At 50.3% G+C, this 15,951-nt stretch overlaps 6 protein-coding genes and 2 non-coding genes across 8 annotated transcripts; 3 read left to right on the forward strand and 5 right to left on the reverse strand.

Annotated features, from left to right (window-relative positions):
• Window positions 1–57: 57 nt before the first annotated feature.
• Window positions 58–1,852, forward strand: BGZ61DRAFT_442474 (uncharacterized protein). The gene has a single exon (XM_046244739.1). The coding sequence runs from the start codon at window positions 123–125 to the stop codon at window positions 1,740–1,742; it is 1,620 nt and encodes a 539-aa protein (XP_046109173.1). The 5' UTR covers window positions 58–122; the 3' UTR covers window positions 1,743–1,852.
• Window positions 1,853–3,322: 1,470 nt separating this feature from the next.
• On the forward strand, window positions 3,323–4,609 carry BGZ61DRAFT_411696 (monooxygenase). The gene is made up of 3 exons (XM_046243276.1): window positions 3,323–4,135; window positions 4,186–4,283; window positions 4,344–4,609. The coding sequence occupies exons 1-3, from the start codon at window positions 3,400–3,402 to the stop codon at window positions 4,524–4,526; spliced, it is 1,017 nt and encodes a 338-aa protein (XP_046109174.1). The 5' UTR covers window positions 3,323–3,399; the 3' UTR covers window positions 4,527–4,609.
• A 760-nt stretch (window positions 4,610–5,369) lies between these two features.
• Window positions 5,370–6,499, reverse strand: BGZ61DRAFT_341893 (amino acid transporter; the record flags this gene model as incomplete). Its single annotated transcript, XM_046239463.1, has 4 exons — window positions 5,370–5,690; window positions 5,745–6,137; window positions 6,192–6,345; window positions 6,393–6,499. 4 exons carry the CDS (start codon window positions 6,497–6,499, stop codon window positions 5,370–5,372), a joined length of 975 nt encoding a protein of 324 aa, XP_046109175.1.
• Window positions 6,500–8,054: 1,555 nt separating this feature from the next.
• Window positions 8,055–9,889, reverse strand: BGZ61DRAFT_473127 (uncharacterized protein; the record flags this gene model as incomplete). The annotated part of the gene is made up of 5 exons (XM_046248421.1): window positions 8,055–8,368; window positions 8,449–8,764; window positions 9,043–9,199; window positions 9,252–9,526; window positions 9,659–9,889. The coding sequence occupies 5 exons, from the start codon at window positions 9,887–9,889 to the stop codon at window positions 8,055–8,057; spliced, it is 1,293 nt and encodes a 430-aa protein (XP_046109176.1).
• Window positions 9,890–10,861: 972 nt separating this feature from the next.
• Window positions 10,862–11,878, forward strand: BGZ61DRAFT_584398 (uncharacterized protein). The gene is made up of 3 exons (XM_046256363.1): window positions 10,862–11,213; window positions 11,320–11,485; window positions 11,557–11,878. Exons 1-3 carry the CDS (start codon window positions 10,913–10,915, stop codon window positions 11,825–11,827), a joined length of 738 nt encoding a protein of 245 aa, XP_046109177.1. The 5' UTR covers window positions 10,862–10,912; the 3' UTR covers window positions 11,828–11,878.
• Window positions 11,879–12,382: 504 nt separating this feature from the next.
• Window positions 12,383–13,739, reverse strand: BGZ61DRAFT_442478 (uncharacterized protein). The gene is made up of 4 exons (XM_046244740.1): window positions 13,364–13,739; window positions 12,908–13,304; window positions 12,803–12,858; window positions 12,383–12,753 (listed from the first exon to the last, which is right to left on the reverse strand). Exons 1-4 carry the CDS (start codon window positions 13,520–13,522, stop codon window positions 12,601–12,603), a joined length of 765 nt encoding a protein of 254 aa, XP_046109178.1. The 5' UTR covers window positions 13,523–13,739; the 3' UTR covers window positions 12,383–12,600.
• Window positions 13,740–14,578: 839 nt separating this feature from the next.
• Window positions 14,579–14,681, reverse strand: BGZ61DRAFT_t62. The gene has a single exon. It is a non-coding gene; the product is annotated as a tRNA-Leu (tRNA).
• Window positions 14,682–15,599: 918 nt separating this feature from the next.
• Window positions 15,600–15,705, reverse strand: BGZ61DRAFT_t61. Its single transcript has one exon. It is a non-coding gene; the product is annotated as a tRNA-Leu (tRNA).
• Window positions 15,706–15,951: the final 246 nt, after the last annotated feature.

Below are 15,951 nucleotides of genomic sequence, written 5' to 3' on the forward strand. Positions count from 1 at the left end.
TGGTTCTTAAACGAACTGCTCGGAACCCGGACCAACGACATTCCGCAACAAGGGGCCCCGTGAAAATTGATCGATCCGACACCGCCCAGGACTTGCCCTCTTCACCTTCTATCAAAGATGGAATGGTTTTGTGGAAGAAATTCGCCTCTATTTTGAAAGCAGCTGCCATCATTGGTCTATTTGCTCAACTTTGCCACGCTCACTATCAACCCATTCAGGGACCGGGTAGCATGATGGAACAGGCAGACACGCAGCAGCTCCGGTCAATTGCCGCATGGAACTCCTCAGTTTCCTACAGCAGGATTCGGATTACAACCAGGGACGACATCGAATCTCTCTATCCCATCATCGCCGCATATGTCATTCAGCCCTCGCTTGCCGACTCTGTTGCGGAGCTGGTGTTGGATTCCGACGGGTGGCCATCCTCAAGAACATCCTATCTCTTCATGAGCGATATCAACAAAGAGCTAAAGGAGCCCCCACTGCCAGTCCGTGAAGATGTCCATGCTGCCATTGAGAGCTACATTCGTGGCCTGGGCCTGGGTGATAAGGCCACAGCGACGATGTTAGACGCGGTTGAATGGAAGAAGCAACATCTGAAAGGCAACAACCCAGAAACCCCGAGGGGATTTAACGACCAAAATGCTGAATTTGGACTGGCTGCATCGGCTGTTCTGATATCCCTCTGCAAGAACATTTCGACGCTATACGTGGGGAAACTTGGCTGGCGGTCATCTCTTCAGGATTACCTCCTGAAATCAAATTATGGCTTGCTTCCTCGACAGGGCTTGCAACGACTTGAGAAAGTTGAAATCATTGCAGGTAAAGGACCCGGATACGACCCAAGTTTTTATTCGAGAGTTGAACTTTTGGACTGCTTTCGCTATTTCCATCGACTTCCAGCGATACATTCGGTTGTCATGGATGGTGTGTCTGAATATCAAGCAAATCGGGATTTGTTCGTTCCGCACACATCGAACAACATTAAGCGAATCCACATTGGACATGCCGGAATGTCCAGTGAGAGGCTTGGAATGATCATTCGAATTCCCAAGAGCTTGGAGGAGCTCACTGTGTCGCTGGGAGGACTGTGGACTAGGGATCGTGGGCTGTCCATGATGTTCCTGAAGACTGTGGGCAAGTGTCTGCTTGAACAGAAAGAGTCGCTCAGGGTCTTGGATCTGGACATAGATATTGCCGTCAAATATCGGGAACCTATCTACAAGAAAGAGGACGTGATTGACGATGAGAAGTATCAAAGACAGAAGGACAAGTATTACTACCTAGATGAAGCGGTCAGCAACCGCCCACTTTGGTCGAACCAATTACCAAACACCCGGGAATACGGCTACACACTCGGCTCACTTCACGACTTCAAAGCCATGACCCATCTAAGCATCGGGGTGAAGGCTTTATTGGGTAGCAACGTGGTATCGGAATACAACCCCCCCTTCCACCTCATTGAGCAGCCCCCCTTTCGACTCATCGACGCCTTGCCCCCGAATCTTGAATACCTCTGTTTGTATGGGTATACGAAGAGAGTCAACGAAGAAATCGACAGCCATGTCCAAGAATTCATGGAGAAGAAGGCTAAGCGTCTGCCGCTGTTGAAAGAGGTTAGGGGTATTGATGAGACAGTGGTGGATCTGGCATCAACTTATTCGATAGATGGCCCAGAGGAGGATCTTTGGAAGCGACCAGAGGGAGATATTGAGAGAGACTTGGATTGGGTCTCATTGTAGCTACCACCGAGGTTCATTGGACCTTTGTAGTCGTGCGAATAGCAGTCGCCATCTGTATTTGCTTCGCGTCAATTACCATTGAAATCCCTCCCAGGCATACTTGTTTGTCGCTGACCTGGATATCCTCGGAGCCGAAATCTCGACGACAGGTCACCGCCAGGTCGCATGAGTTCTGCGCCATGTATTGAAGCCGCAGTGGATTCTTCTACTTCCCTTAATAGTGCCAAAATAATCGTCCCGGTACGTGGCATTGAACTTCGCCTCGGCACGAGTGTCCAAGGCCACCTTAGCGAGAATATCTCCGAAGTGCCCCATCAATGACTAGGCCCCAAGAGGTGGGAGCAAGGGTTAGCGAATCAATCAGGACTGCACTGCTGATGGTGCCTCGGTACAGCGCCACCACTTGCCGGGTTTGCAGCCGCAAGGATAGGGTTTGTCATGGAAGCAGGGCCTCCGACAATCGATTCCTCGTGAGCGACGGCCGGGGCGGAAGCATCGGTTGAACCAGGGGGAGGGTCCAAGCATCCGGACATCCGTTGCCAAGGACGAAAAAAAAGGCTGGGACACGGAAAATCTCGTTGTCGGTGATCCCGTGTCGCGCTTAACAATATCAAGATTCCTCAATGCGCTCTGCATCAGCTCGTGGGAACTGGAGAAGTTTGCTAACACGCGATATTGTGCCAATTGCAGAGGAGCTCGGCTCGGCATCCGGAAGCGTCCACAGGGGCCCAAGATACTTCAAGTTGCGCTGGGCCTTGTCCGAAGCGTCATTTCACGAATTGAGATATCTTTCAAGCGCGGTGTAATTCTCCGTCAGGTAATGAATCTTCTTCGAGCATCGGCAGTCGGCCTCGCCAATTGGTCACGGAGGATGCTTCCCTCACAAGGATGACAATGCCGCTTTGTGCTGAAGAAGCGCATGGTCTATTTCTTTTGCATAGATGATGTCATTTAGAGATGCAAGTTAATAACCCAGCTTGTCTCAAGATACGAGCATGATCTACCCCCTTAAGTTAAGCTCGTATTGCGTATTGGGCCCCTATCTTAAAATCGCTGGGCAGTGGGTCCTTCGTCCACGCTTAAACTACCAGGGTGTAATACGAACCAAACGCAAAATCTTCGAGAAGCGATCGATTGAGCTTAATTTAGGGTCAAGATCCAGACTTTACAATGGGTATCTGGCAAGTCTGGCTAGTCTACTAGGGTAGACGGGGTAAATCCCCTGCACTGGGCGGGACACTTGGTCTACGATGTAACATCTCTAGGACAAAGGCTACAGGGAACCATTCGAACCCGCGCGGTCGGTTGCAGAATCAACAAGGGCCTCTTGAACACGAGTATGCCAAGAGAGTAAAACAAGCACACGAGTAGCCCCAGGAACCGATCGCATGGGAGATGACAGCGGCTACTAGCTGTATTGTCAATTATGCCGACGCCAGTGAGTACCGCTGCGATGTGCCCCATGAGGGACCCGTCTCAAAGCAGGGCATCTCGCAAGACAACATCTATAAGTAAAGAGGACGCCATGTCAAGATGAACAGTTATCCTCACCACCACTCTCGCTCACTCTGTCCTCTTCACTCGGCTCTTGGCTTGAGGTGTCCTTCGCTATAAACCAATCCATTCGTCCATCGTTCACCACTCGCCCCTCACCACGATGCTTCTCCGATCGACCCTCGCCATCTTCTCCCTCGCGGCGACCGCTGCCGCGAGCGCCATCCCCCGAGCAAACGGCAACTGCACCAGCCCGACCGTCCGCAAGGAGTGGCGCGAGCTCACCAAGACCGAGAAGGCCGAGTACCTCCGTGCCGCCGTGTGCTTGCGCGAGCTGCCCAAGGAGAAGTACGAGTGGATCGACGCCGTCACCACGCGCATGGACGACTTGGTGTACACGCACTATATCCTCAATTCGGAGATCCACTTCGTGGCCAACTTCCTCCCGTGGCACCGCTGGTATGTGCAGCTGCACGAGAACCTGCTGCGCACTGAATGCGGCTTCAAGGGGGTCCAGCCGTACTGGGATTGGAGCATCGACGCCGACGCCGTCGACATGCCCAACTCGCCTCTCTTTGACCCCGTCACCGGCTTCGGCGGCGACGGCAAGCGCACCGGCAGCAGCGAAGTCGGCTACGAGCGCTGCGTGATCGACGGCCCATTTGCCAACACGAACCTGACGCTGGGTCCGGGGTGGCCCTATTCGGCTGACATTGGCGATCGCCCGCACTGCTTCACGCGCGAGTTCAACGGTGGTTGGGGCAACGATGAAAACGGCGACCCGATTATTGGCGACATGCAAGCAAGCGCGTACAACTCCAAAGTCATGAACACCATCTACAGCTTCGACAACTTTGCCGACATGGTCAGCATGCTCGAGGGATTGCCGCACGCACAGGGTTTGTCTTTCTCAACCTCATGAAATATGGAATATACTAACACACCGCAGTCCACAGCGTCATCTTTGGCGACATGGGCCCCGCCACCTCGCCCAACGAGCCTCTCTTTTTCCTACACCACGCCAACATTGACCGTGCCTGGGCCAAGGTACGCATGCAGCACTCTTCGGTTTTTAGTAGATGGCACAATTGCTAACACCAGCCACAGTGGCAGGGCCGCAACGCCACCCGCCTGGCTGATTACACCGGCTTCCAAGACCCCGACCGGTCCATTCCGGCCTCGATCACCGACGCTATGCCCGTCATGGCGCTTGCTGACACTGAGCCCGTTGTCAAGGACTACATGGATACGCAGGCCGGCCCTCTGTGCTACACCTATTCGTCCATGTAAATGCGATGTTGGCATTTGGCTTGAGCCCGACTCCTTGAAAGCGCCCGCGAGCGGGGCGGGCGGGGGAACTGTATATATAACCCCGAGAGCAGCCGTTGGACTACTGTAGTCCGATTTATCCGGTAGACGAGACGTATTAAACTAAAGCTAGTAGCAATATAATATCTAGCAGTTCTGTCTATTTTGTGATGAGCCGCTTCCTGTCCTTTCTGATATTGATGCCACGCGCGGCCATGTCTTCGACGAAACGTAAAAAATAGCCAATTCGAGTTGCTATCCATTACAGACATGGTGGTCAATAGAGCATTCGAAGAAGCCGTTAGGGTACCCGCAGTTCCTCTCCAGAGAGGAGGAAGATGTCAGGGATGTCAGCTGTCGCACATACGACATCTGCTTTGACATTTGACCCCATCCAAAAGAAGTCATTCCTACTACCATTTCTGTGCCGTTGATACACTCAACACCGCTTATCCGCAGCTAGGTACCCATCTACCCGTGGCCAATAAAACAATACGGGAGGCGGCATCTCAGTCCAGACTCAGCGACAGCTCAGCCTAGAACAGCAGGAGCTCAGCCCTTGAAATCGAAAAGGATTTTAGTATGCTTAAGTTTCGTCTCCCAATATAGTAGTATTTGGGGCCTACAACTCATCATTGCTGTCCATTAGTTATCAAATTGGTAGGCACAACTATTTTCTATATATCAATAGTCTTTCGTATTATTCTATAAGCTCTTTCTAGTTCCGGTCACACATTGCCCTCTCTATAAAAAGTCAACGCAGTAGAGTATGGAGAGCCCAACGCCTGATATGCCGAATCACCGAATCTATCTCAGAAAATGAATCTAAACGTATTCGGCGCAAACAAGATCGCCACCAAGATCCATAACCTCCCTGATAGTAGCGTTCGGCATGATTCCAACCATCCAAAGGTTATGGTTCAGCGTGGTGACATTACCCTCGTCGCCGTCATAGTCGAGAACGGAACTGCTCGGAGACTCCATACCATTTTGCTCCAAGTAACTGGCGAGTGGGACATTGCGACCACCCATTTCCGTGAGACGAGTGGTGAGGTTGGCTTGCTGCCACTGCCACCAAAGACGATCCAGGTTGGAATGGTGGAGGAAAAAGAGCGGCTCTCCAGGGCTTCCCACGACGTCAAGCATCTGCAATGAATTGATCAGCTTATCATTCTGCCAACGATATTCGTGCCAACTTACAGTGCCTCCAACAGCAGAGTGACCAGCAGTGTGAGGATTGACCTGATAGCAATCAAAAGCATCCTCGTACGTAGTCATGTTGAAACACTCATCAAGGTTCGCCTGGACACCGGACTGGAAGCCATTCGAGTTGAAAGAACGTGTCAGGCAATAGTCTTCAGAAGTGCCCGAAGAGTTCATGTGAAGAGTCAAGTTGACGAATGGTCCATCTGTTACACAGTCTGAACCTTCACCACCAAAACCAGTGTCGGGATCAAAGACAACGGACCCCGCGAGGTCGTCCATATCAAGGACCTCGTTCCAGTATGGCTGGCCGCCCTCGTAGCCGCACTCGGACTGGAGGAGATACTCGTGCACGCGCATGAAGTAACGGTGCCAAGGCAAAAAGCCACCCTAATTCCGGGTTAGGCCCTCCAAGTTGATGATGATCGGCACTAAAATACGTACCACGTTGTGGATGATGTTGGATTGTACGATGTGGGCCCAGTCGAGTTCGTCCCATCGATTCTGAGCACCCTCGATGCCAGCTTGAGCAGGGCGAGCCATCAAGCAAAGCTCAGCATCAATGTAGGCCGTTTTTTCGGTGGTTGTCATGTTGTTCCTGGATTTGTTAGCGTTTATGGATGCAATCGGATTGAAGCGCCGCACCATGCTTTTCGCTGCGAGGGGCTCGTGCAAGTGGTATTCCACGAAGCAGCCGTAACCGCCTGGGAAATGGCTAAAAGAGAGACCAAAGAACGCAGAGAGGGGGCCATGGCTTCGAATTTTTAATGATAGACTTTCGGGCGATGAGAAAAGTGAGTGACTGGAAGCTTCAAGAGTTGATGAGCATGTGTTGAATGTTCAATTGTTTCGACACCAACCCTCATTTATATCTACGTGAGCAAAATGCCAAAGCGTTCAAATTCGATGGCCTCCGATATCGTCAAAGCAAAGTTACGCAAGCATGGTTCACAGACTGCCATCCGCGTCACCAGAGTCTACCCCTTATCCATTTCCTGTCGTAGGCTGAGCCAAGTGCCGAGCTACGCGTCGTCATGAGTACCAAGAAGGAGGATGTTAGGAGAAAAGATCTAGGCTTGCAATAACACATCGTGGCATAGGTCATGGGTCTAGCACTTAGCGAAACTAAACCCTTGTCTTGGACTTACGTGGACGTCCGTGGGGGCTGGGGCTTCCCTGCTAAAATGGAAACAAGCTAGAATAGGGAATAGGGGTTCAAACCCAACGTCATTTATCTCGAATGTCATTCTGTCATCGTGCGTAATTGTGTAGCTGAATACCATGGCTAATTGTGAAGAAATTGAGTGTGCGTTGTTTTACATAGCAGCATAATGAAGAAGGCGATTCAATCTCAATTGAACGCCGAAGCCTGGTTCTTGGAGAGTTCCTGAAACATCGTACGTTATTCTTGGCATTACGTCGTGTTTCCAACCCTGGACTTCCTAGCTGCCATTGGCGCTGGGGCCAGTTCTTGGCAAGATAAAGGAGAGAGCGGTATAAATAGCAAAGGACGTGGAACAAATATTGAGCTTCTTTCCTACGTTATCCGGCATAAGTAGGGGCACTGGTGTTGGTTTGTCAAGAATACGGTGCAAATCATTGAGCCCCTCAGGTCCGAAGCTTCGTTGGTGGCTACCGCGTGATTATCGTTCCTGACGATTATGGCTCCTGACCACAATAGCTCCATGAGTATTGTATTCAAGGATCTGATTGAAGATTAAATAGCTCAGAGAAGGAAAGTAGAATAAAAATTGTCTAAAATATAAAATATAAAATAAACCAAGTCATAAAATAATAACTTATATCATAAAATACAAACCCAAGACTAGAGTCGGGCAGTTGAGATGGACATGGCTACTTTGCGATGGGCTCATACAGAATTATTCTTGAACAATGGGTAGGAAATATAACTTCCGCTGGCAATATGACCTGTACCCCCGGCATGAAAGGAAATGTGTCGCCTCGGAGGCTATTCGTGATCAGGTCAGACCAGAGGCACGGCGCAAGCATCTCTAGGAGAAATCATGGAGTCGCTGGGGGGGTGGGCGAAATAGGTTTAACAATGTCAGCATTCAGCAGGCAGGGCCACATGGAGTATGTTTAAATTCTTCTCTCTTCAGCCTGCAATCGTCATTCCCACTCCTCGATGTTAGGTCCCGATTGATAGACGCACGCTGCAGTCTGCCTAGTTGCACTATCCTTTTGTTTCATCGCACTATCTGGCCTAAGAGTGATCTTCTGTCTTCTTGATGAGAGATCTTTCCAAGTAGGCCACTACTGTGGCGACAGGCTCGCCTGTCGCATAGGTCAGAGTCCTGACTGATCCGCGGTGATTGCATTCGCGTCTCTCAAGCCCGCGTCCTTTCCAACATCTTTCCGCAGCTTCTCAATGTCATTGAGCTCTGCGGCAAAATTTTCAACCTCGTACATGATAGATTCGTCAGTCCAGGTCTGATTGCCTAGTTTTACGATATCGACCCCTAGCAGCGCCAGCGTTTCTTTCTGCTCAGATCTTGGCATCAATTCCAATGGCATCTTCAAGACTTGTTTACAGAACAAGGCCGAGAAGGCAAGTTGAGCCTGTTCCATGGATTCTTGGAGATGTTCCATCCGACTGACAACTGTGCAGTTAGAACAAGGTCAGCAACTCGTCAATGGAGATGCATGGCAAAGAATGGGTTAGCTTGGAGGGGTTTCTTACAGCGCGAGACTTTCTGCTTTTTCTTCTCCAACCCATAATGATCAGCAAGTGCATATCCAGTGGCAATGCTGGAGAGACTGCCACATAAACCAGTAATCACACAAGTAGTCAATGAAGAAATCCCAGCCAACTGGCCAGTGCCCGCCGCAGCCGAGGATACTAGCACTGCGCATGCGATCTGCCACCACCTCTCCTTGAGCGGAGTGTCGTCATCGTATTTTTCGATGAGGAGCTTTCTGAGGTTTTCCAACTGTGCACGTTGGTCTGATAGGAGCTGCACGGCGACCGTCATTTGAGAAACAACGCCGAAGATATCCTGGTTGCTGGTAGCTAGGAGAGTAGCAGCGAATCATTAGCCAGGTGTTGGCGCCTCAAAGGACGATATGATAACACACTAGTCCCGGTAGATGGCTTTGATATGACGGCATGCATATCATGAACAAGTCCCTGAAAGCAGGTCGTTGTGGCGAATAGATTTCCCCATAATTCTCTTGTCTCGGGGTTGACGTATCGGGGAACCTTTTCACTTCTCTCCTTCGAGACGCGAACAGTTAATATCATGGCAAAGGGTTAGGATCATATAGACTTCCTTACTTTGTCTTTGAGTTCCACTGAGAACAATTCTTTGATACGATCCCACTCTTCATGCGGCGAGCTACCCTTGAGCAAGTTATAAGAAAACTGATCAACTGCCATCAGGATATCACTCGACCGCGCGACGACGGTTGGCGCAGCTGCGCCAATACGGCGTCTGTAAAGATTTTATCAGGAAATGAGAACCAATGCTAACATTCAATACGTACATAGTCTGATCCAAGGGATCTTGCTCCAAAGCGACAGACTGGGCAGTACGCTTGTAGCTCATGGCCATGGAACGCTCAATGTGGTAGAACGTGTAGGCCTGTTTGATCTCTGCGGTCAACTTGTCACCATCTGGGTAGATGTTGATGAATTGTGGCCTGTCGCTCAGTCGCTGGAAGAAAATCCGAACCAACGGAACAATGGTCTGCTTGAAGAGCACGCGAAGGTTTTGGTAGGGCGCATCTTGATGGGATGAAGCCTTGTACTCGAGATCAACCTAACCAAGATGGGCAAGTTAGACAATGGCTCATGAATGTAATAATTTTCAGACAATAAGCAAGCTCCCAAGTTGAGATCCCATAATCAATGCTAAGTTTCTCTTAGAGCAACGTAACTGTCATTGACTCACCTCGAGAGGAACGAGCGTGTCGCGGGAGTGCTGAACACTGATGGTTGGCAAGGTTGGGCTGAAGGTCCAATCGACACCGCCTCGTTGGCACAGGAACTTCGCGAGGTCCTGACTGAGCTGCGTGCTCATCCCAAGCTTGGTATGATACCACACCTGCAGTCGCATAATTGGTGGAGGACCATAGTTCAAGCCGCCCTCGTTCTCCGGGGGATGCACCAAGGTCGGTGCCATGGCCCTACAGCGGGAGTGGCAGAATGGTCGCGTGGGTTTGAGAATGAAACAATAGATATGGATCAGGAGACGGGGGAATCTACTACAATGCCAAGGGACTCACTCACCTTTTATATGAAGCCATGTGGAATTGGCCACATTGTTGGCAGCTGTTTGCCCAGGTAAGCGAGATCAATTTCCACGTGGGCAGAGTTGTTTGAACAAAGGAGCGGGATAAATGCCAGACAAATATTAACAGCTCGGGCCAGATTCATAGAAGCAAAGCGAGTCGATTGGTATATCAATGGCAAACAGAGGCGAGGAGAGCCAAGAAAGCAGCTGATTGACCGGTCCGGCAGTGAGTTGGATCAAAATAAGAGCCTCAACAGGGCGCGTAGTACCACGTGAAATAAAGGAGATGCCCTGAGGGACACAAAACGGGACGCGAATTCTTTGCTACCGGCTGTGTGGAGCTTTGGAGTCTACTTGATTGCAAACTGCGGGCGTAACTGAATGCACTGGCTGTTTCGAAATGCGCGGTGCTTGACCTAAAGCATGATTCACGGAGGCTCGCTTGTGTGAGTCATCTAATGATGGTGTCGGGGGGATGATTCCATGGCAGTTGCCCGAATGCCGTCTAGGCGGAACAAACAGGTCACGCTTGTGGCCTCAGGCGTAGGTGACTTATTTACTATTGTCTGGTCCAGGCAAGTTGCTTCCCGTTTGCAATGTCAAAACAAGTGTCAGTGACTGGCTCAGATGTTTGTGACTTCAGGCGTTTGCCCTCAGCTTTCCGTGAAAACAATGTATTGAATGACGTCACTGAAGGCATCATGACAGTGATTCATTGTTTTCAGGACTTCTCTCAGGCAACAGGAGGTGTGTTTTTGTTTGACCAAACTGTACAGGCGCGGCTCCGAGAATATTTCTTCTCCTTCATTCCCCTTCACTTCTTCCTTTCTTCATTTCTTCACATTCGCATTCATCTCTCGTAGCTTTCGCAGCTTTCGCAACCTCCAAACGCACACACGATAACCCGCCACTATGGCCTCCAACGATAGCCGACCTCACCGCTCGCAGTTCTGGAAGGCTTACACTGTTCGGATGGCTCGCCCCGACATGCGGCGCCGGCTCAAGGAAGCACCCGACCCACCAATTCTGGTGCTCCCTTTTCTGAACGCCCAACGCGAAGCTCAACCGCTCTTTATCGAACCATCCAGACTGTGCATAAGAGTTGACGTCTACCGACACCGGGCAGAATACGACCTCAAGCAGTATCTCAAACACCTAGCTCAATACAACGAGCGCTATGGAACCGTCGCGTCCGCCGCAACCCCAGCCGCAGGTATCCTCTTCCTCCTCCTCCTCCTCCTCCTCTTCCTCCTCCTCCTCTTCCTCCTCCTCCTCTTCCTCTTCCTCCTTCTTCCGAGCTCTGACATTTGACTGCCCAGACATTACCACCGTGACTGGGAACGAGCAAATCAGACACCGATTCCGCATCGACATCTCGCGCAACCACCTCATTCAGAACCTCAACACCCTAGAGACAGTCCTCGCTTACGCCAAGAACAATTTGGAGCCGCCGAAATTCAGGCTTCCGCCATCAACGTCGACGTTGTAAGCTACCTGCCTGTCGGCGATTGTTGATCCTGTGGTATCGTCGCTAACGATTCTCCTTCTCTGTCCAGCAGCATCTTCTTCACCGTCGCGGCCTGTCTTATCCGCGGCCCGCTTTCCCGGATTTCCATCATCACAGCCGTATCCGGACTCGTCTATCTTACGGCGCCTCCGGCGTGGCGATTCTATCAGCATTATCGCCTTGATTCGGCTCGAGCCAGTGTGCGGGCGCTGAGGACGACCTGCGAAAACGACATGGGCGCAATTGATGAGAGAAGCTTGCGCATATTGGACGAGTCACGATTCAAGTTTCTCGAGCGCATTTTCAAGCGCAAGTACTGAGGGGAAGGGGAAGGGGAAGCGGAAGGGTGAGGGCGAAAAGGGAGAGATAGGTGGCCCCTTTTGTGTGTCATTCGCTCCTGAGAATGCCGTCGCCATTTGATGCTTTTAGTTAGTCTGGAGTCACCTGATAGACGCTCATGAACTGTGGCTTTTAGGAAAAGCCAATGAAGAGTCGCCGAAATAAACTCTTCACGAGACTTTTTGCACGAAGTGTGGGCCTTTTAACCAACGCAAGAGGGCAGAGGGCTTCGGAGCTACTGCAGCGTAAGACAAGTCTGTCACCCTTTGAGTTCTACTGCTAGCTTTCAATAGTTACGCTGCCGTGTTGATCGTGTTCTTCAGTGAAAATGTCACCGACTAGAGTTAAATATCACGGTTGCGGCGCCATTCAACGAGGTTTGAGATTGGTAGATCCGACTTTGGAGGGTAGATTTATCGTCAGATTTATCGTCAGATACCTTCCGGTGATCGCGGGGTCTTCTCCAATAAAAGTTCCCTAGAACATTCATGGTGACACCAATGTAAGATGAGGAACTGCGGAGGCACAAAAGATGAGATTGGACAGCTTTATTAATCTCGAATTTGCACAACGCCTCTCTCTAGAGTTGGCCCTTTCTCCGTCTTCCATTAAGATTCTCTATTCCAACCTTCTTTGGTGAGACATCAGACGCAAGACTTCCACAGGTGATTCCAGAATCTCAATACATGCAGCAGACAATAAAAGACACCTTCCTGAACTAAGATCAGGACAAAGACACAACACCATTATGCTCCTAAGCAGGAGTCTTCCTTGGAGGTCTTTTTTGTTTGGACTTTTTGGGCTTTCTCGCAGGTAACGATGTCTCAGCAACAGAACCCTCAGGCATAGAAGCGGCAGAGATCAAAGTCATTCCTTCGGGTAGAGCGGGGTGATTCATCTTGGAGAACTGATTTGTGATTAGGAGACCCATGACAAGGCGGCGACAAGAAACTTACTCTGCTCAGGTTTTGCGGAGTCATGTTGGGCAATACCACACTTCCAGGAACCGTTCCTTATAGTTGTGAGCGGCTGAATGAGAGCAAGAATAAACACAGTCTTACCAGGTTGCGTTAGGAACCAGCACTTAGCCCCTTTGTGAAAGCGGTTTCCACAATGCGGGCATCCAGGGCTTGATACCGCTGCTGATGCCACAGCTGGTGCCACAGTTGGTGCCACAGCTGGTGCAGCACTTGGGATTGGGGCGTTCCCAGCATCTTGAGAGGCCTCGAAGCCAACCAAGATAACATTTATCCGGTCGAGAAGTGCGTCTGCAGAATCTTGAAGAGACCTGATTCGAGTTGGGGATCGGGATCGCGGTTCGATGGAAGGGATGGCGCAGCCCGGTTCCAAGACATCGGGGGAAGGAGGAATCGAATTCTCGTCGACGGGAGCGAGAGGGGGGACCAGTGGCATAGGTGAGAAGAATCTCCCTTCGTGACCAAAGTAATAGGACGCAATCTTTCAAGCACATGTCAGTAAATAAGAGAAAGTGAAGGATGGCGTTTGAGACAACTTACTACCGGCGGGGTTGGTCTATCTGGTGAATCCATATCCCAAGTAGCCAACTGAACGGTGGATCGGTTGCACCTGGAGTCCAACTGGAAGGGGACGTAGATCTCGGTCGAAAGGCAGAACAAAGCGATGGACAAGGCACAACAGGCTGTAGCGACAAGCATCTGCGACGGAAAGAGATTGGATAGGAGTACCAACGCGCACACAACAACTCATAGAATTGGAGCACAGACTGCGTACAGAGTGGAAGCATGCGAGTTGCCCCAAGCAGACAGGGGCTGAGAGAGTGTCATGCGTTAGGGCAGCGGGCGCGGTCGGGGTGAAGAGTGAAGAGTGAAGAGTGAAAGAATTCGGTTGCGAGGAATCTGCAGGAGTTCCGGGTTCTTGGGCTCTGGTCACGGGACCGGCTTCAGTGATTCACTTGCAGTTGTTGCTCTTCGGAGCGGGTGAGCCTCAACCAGAATCGTACACAGTGTACTTGCGTGCTGGATCGAAGAGCACTAGGGTCTCATCCAAGGGGCCCAACTGTAACTTCCAGAAAATACCCAATCTTAAGGAATTAGTTTGCTTCCGGATCTCAATGGCCCTGCAATTCGCGAGTTTTATTGTTAGTGAGTCCATTTGGTGCTTTCTTTCAAGAGTGCAGAGTACGGACTGCCGCAAATCCTTTAACCGCACTGTGAGCCAACCTTCAGTGCCGCGCAAAAAAAAGCTGCAAACGAGAACTTGAAGGATAAATTTGCCGCTCTAGCATTGGAACTGAAACCTTATAGCAAAAATCCATTGGGTTCCAACAGAGAAGAAGCCACAGGCATGGCGCAGTGGCCGTCCGATGTACGATGCGCCTATAGAGTCGTCACTTCATAGCGAAGGTTGTCTAGGTGACCCCGGCATCTTGAGTTCATGAAAGGGGAGCACGGGGAGTGGCAAACTGCCTCCAGTGCACAATACGGCGTGGCATACAGAAGTCATGTGGTTTGGGCGGAAATGAAAGTGGTGGGTAACCAAGGCCAACTTCAGTCGTTAGTTGAATTCACGATACTCTGCGTCCATATATCAATGTCCCAGGCAAGTATCAACACCTATAACAGAGTTTTGGTCAAAAAGTGGAGGCGGTTACAGTGCAGACTTCCACTCCAACCTTTCTTTGGTAAGTTCTCCAATGTTCCTGGAGGCTATCACCACGCCACTCCCTCGACAGTACGAGCAAATGGTAAAAATGATGAGACTGGGATTCGAACCCAGGCCCCTTTCGAGACTGCGAATCGTCGTAGTTTGAATCAAACCTGAACACAGCGCCTTAGACCGCTCGGCCATCTCACCTTTTTTGTTGGATTCCGCCGACAGACTAGTGTACATAAATGCCGCAGTGGCCCACGTAGACGTCACCCATACGTAAAAGCGCCCGGGAACAGATCCTGCTCATATGTAAACACAAGAGGCAGACATTCTACGTGGATTTCAATCGTTCTTTTTAATTTCCAGTACTTCAGGTCTTCACTGTGACGATGGAGTGGTATTGACTAGCTGTATGTAGAAGGGATTGGTCTTGTAAGTGAAGCCAACCATCCAATTTCCGTCCAGGACCGAACTGTATTGGAGATGGCTAACTTATTGTTCAGTCAAGAGTATGTCGTCTCCAAGTAACTCTCAAGCTTATGTGAAGCGTCTTGCATAGTTTTCCACCAAGCATTGGAGAGGGAGATATAATACTTTAAACTACAGTTGCGCACAGCAATAAAATTAACACACAATATGTAGCCCCCGGCATAGTTGTGTTAATCGCAGTTATCAAAGTCATTGAGTCCTTTCGTTCTTCAAGTCCTGGTCGAGGACTGCCACTTTCTCGGTTGGCCTCTGGCCAGCCACAACAAGCCACTGATCTAACTTAACAACAGCCCTATTATTCCTATGGCCGGAGACATCCCATCAGCACATCATGGATTCTTCAAAGAAAGGCCCCGGTACAGAAGTCTTTAGCTAGTGGATGAATCCCCAGGCTTGTATTCGTCGGTGGAGGACGACTAGCGGAAGACTCCACGCCTCAAGCATCCACAACCACCAAGCAACCTGACTCCACTACATCAAAATCTGATTCTAGCGGCTTTTCCAACCCTTCAACACCGCAATTTGCCTTCTATTCAAGGCTCTTCGCCCAGAGAGGGTTTGAGATGGACGTCACATCACAAAACAACGTATGAACAAAAAGAGAAGGCATTAGCCACACATGTAAAAAGACATTGATACCTGAGGGATTCGAACCCTCGCCTATTACTAGACTGCGAAACGGCAATGTGGGAGAACCCATACCTGAACACAGCGCCTTAGACCGCTCGGCCAAAGTACCATCTGATTGGTTGAGATTCTGTGAGGGTATTGTCCGTTAGACGGGGCTCCGTGAGCTGGAAATCATGTGAAGATGTCCGTTGTTCAGTTGAGAATACCCTGTATCAAACCTAGTTGCCAGACAGTTTTCATCTCTGGCCGTAAGATGTGGGGTTTTTGCGCCTGTTACTTTTCTAATTGCTGAACAACTAAACACAAGACGGGTAACTACAGAATCACGACGGGAAAGGCGCAAGGGAATACGAAG

The sequence above is a fragment of the Ilyonectria robusta genome (assembly GCF_021365365.1).
Source record: "Ilyonectria robusta strain PMI_751 chromosome Unknown BGZ61scaffold_3, whole genome shotgun sequence".
Classification (NCBI taxonomy): Eukaryota; Fungi; Ascomycota; class Sordariomycetes; order Hypocreales; family Nectriaceae; genus Ilyonectria; species Ilyonectria robusta.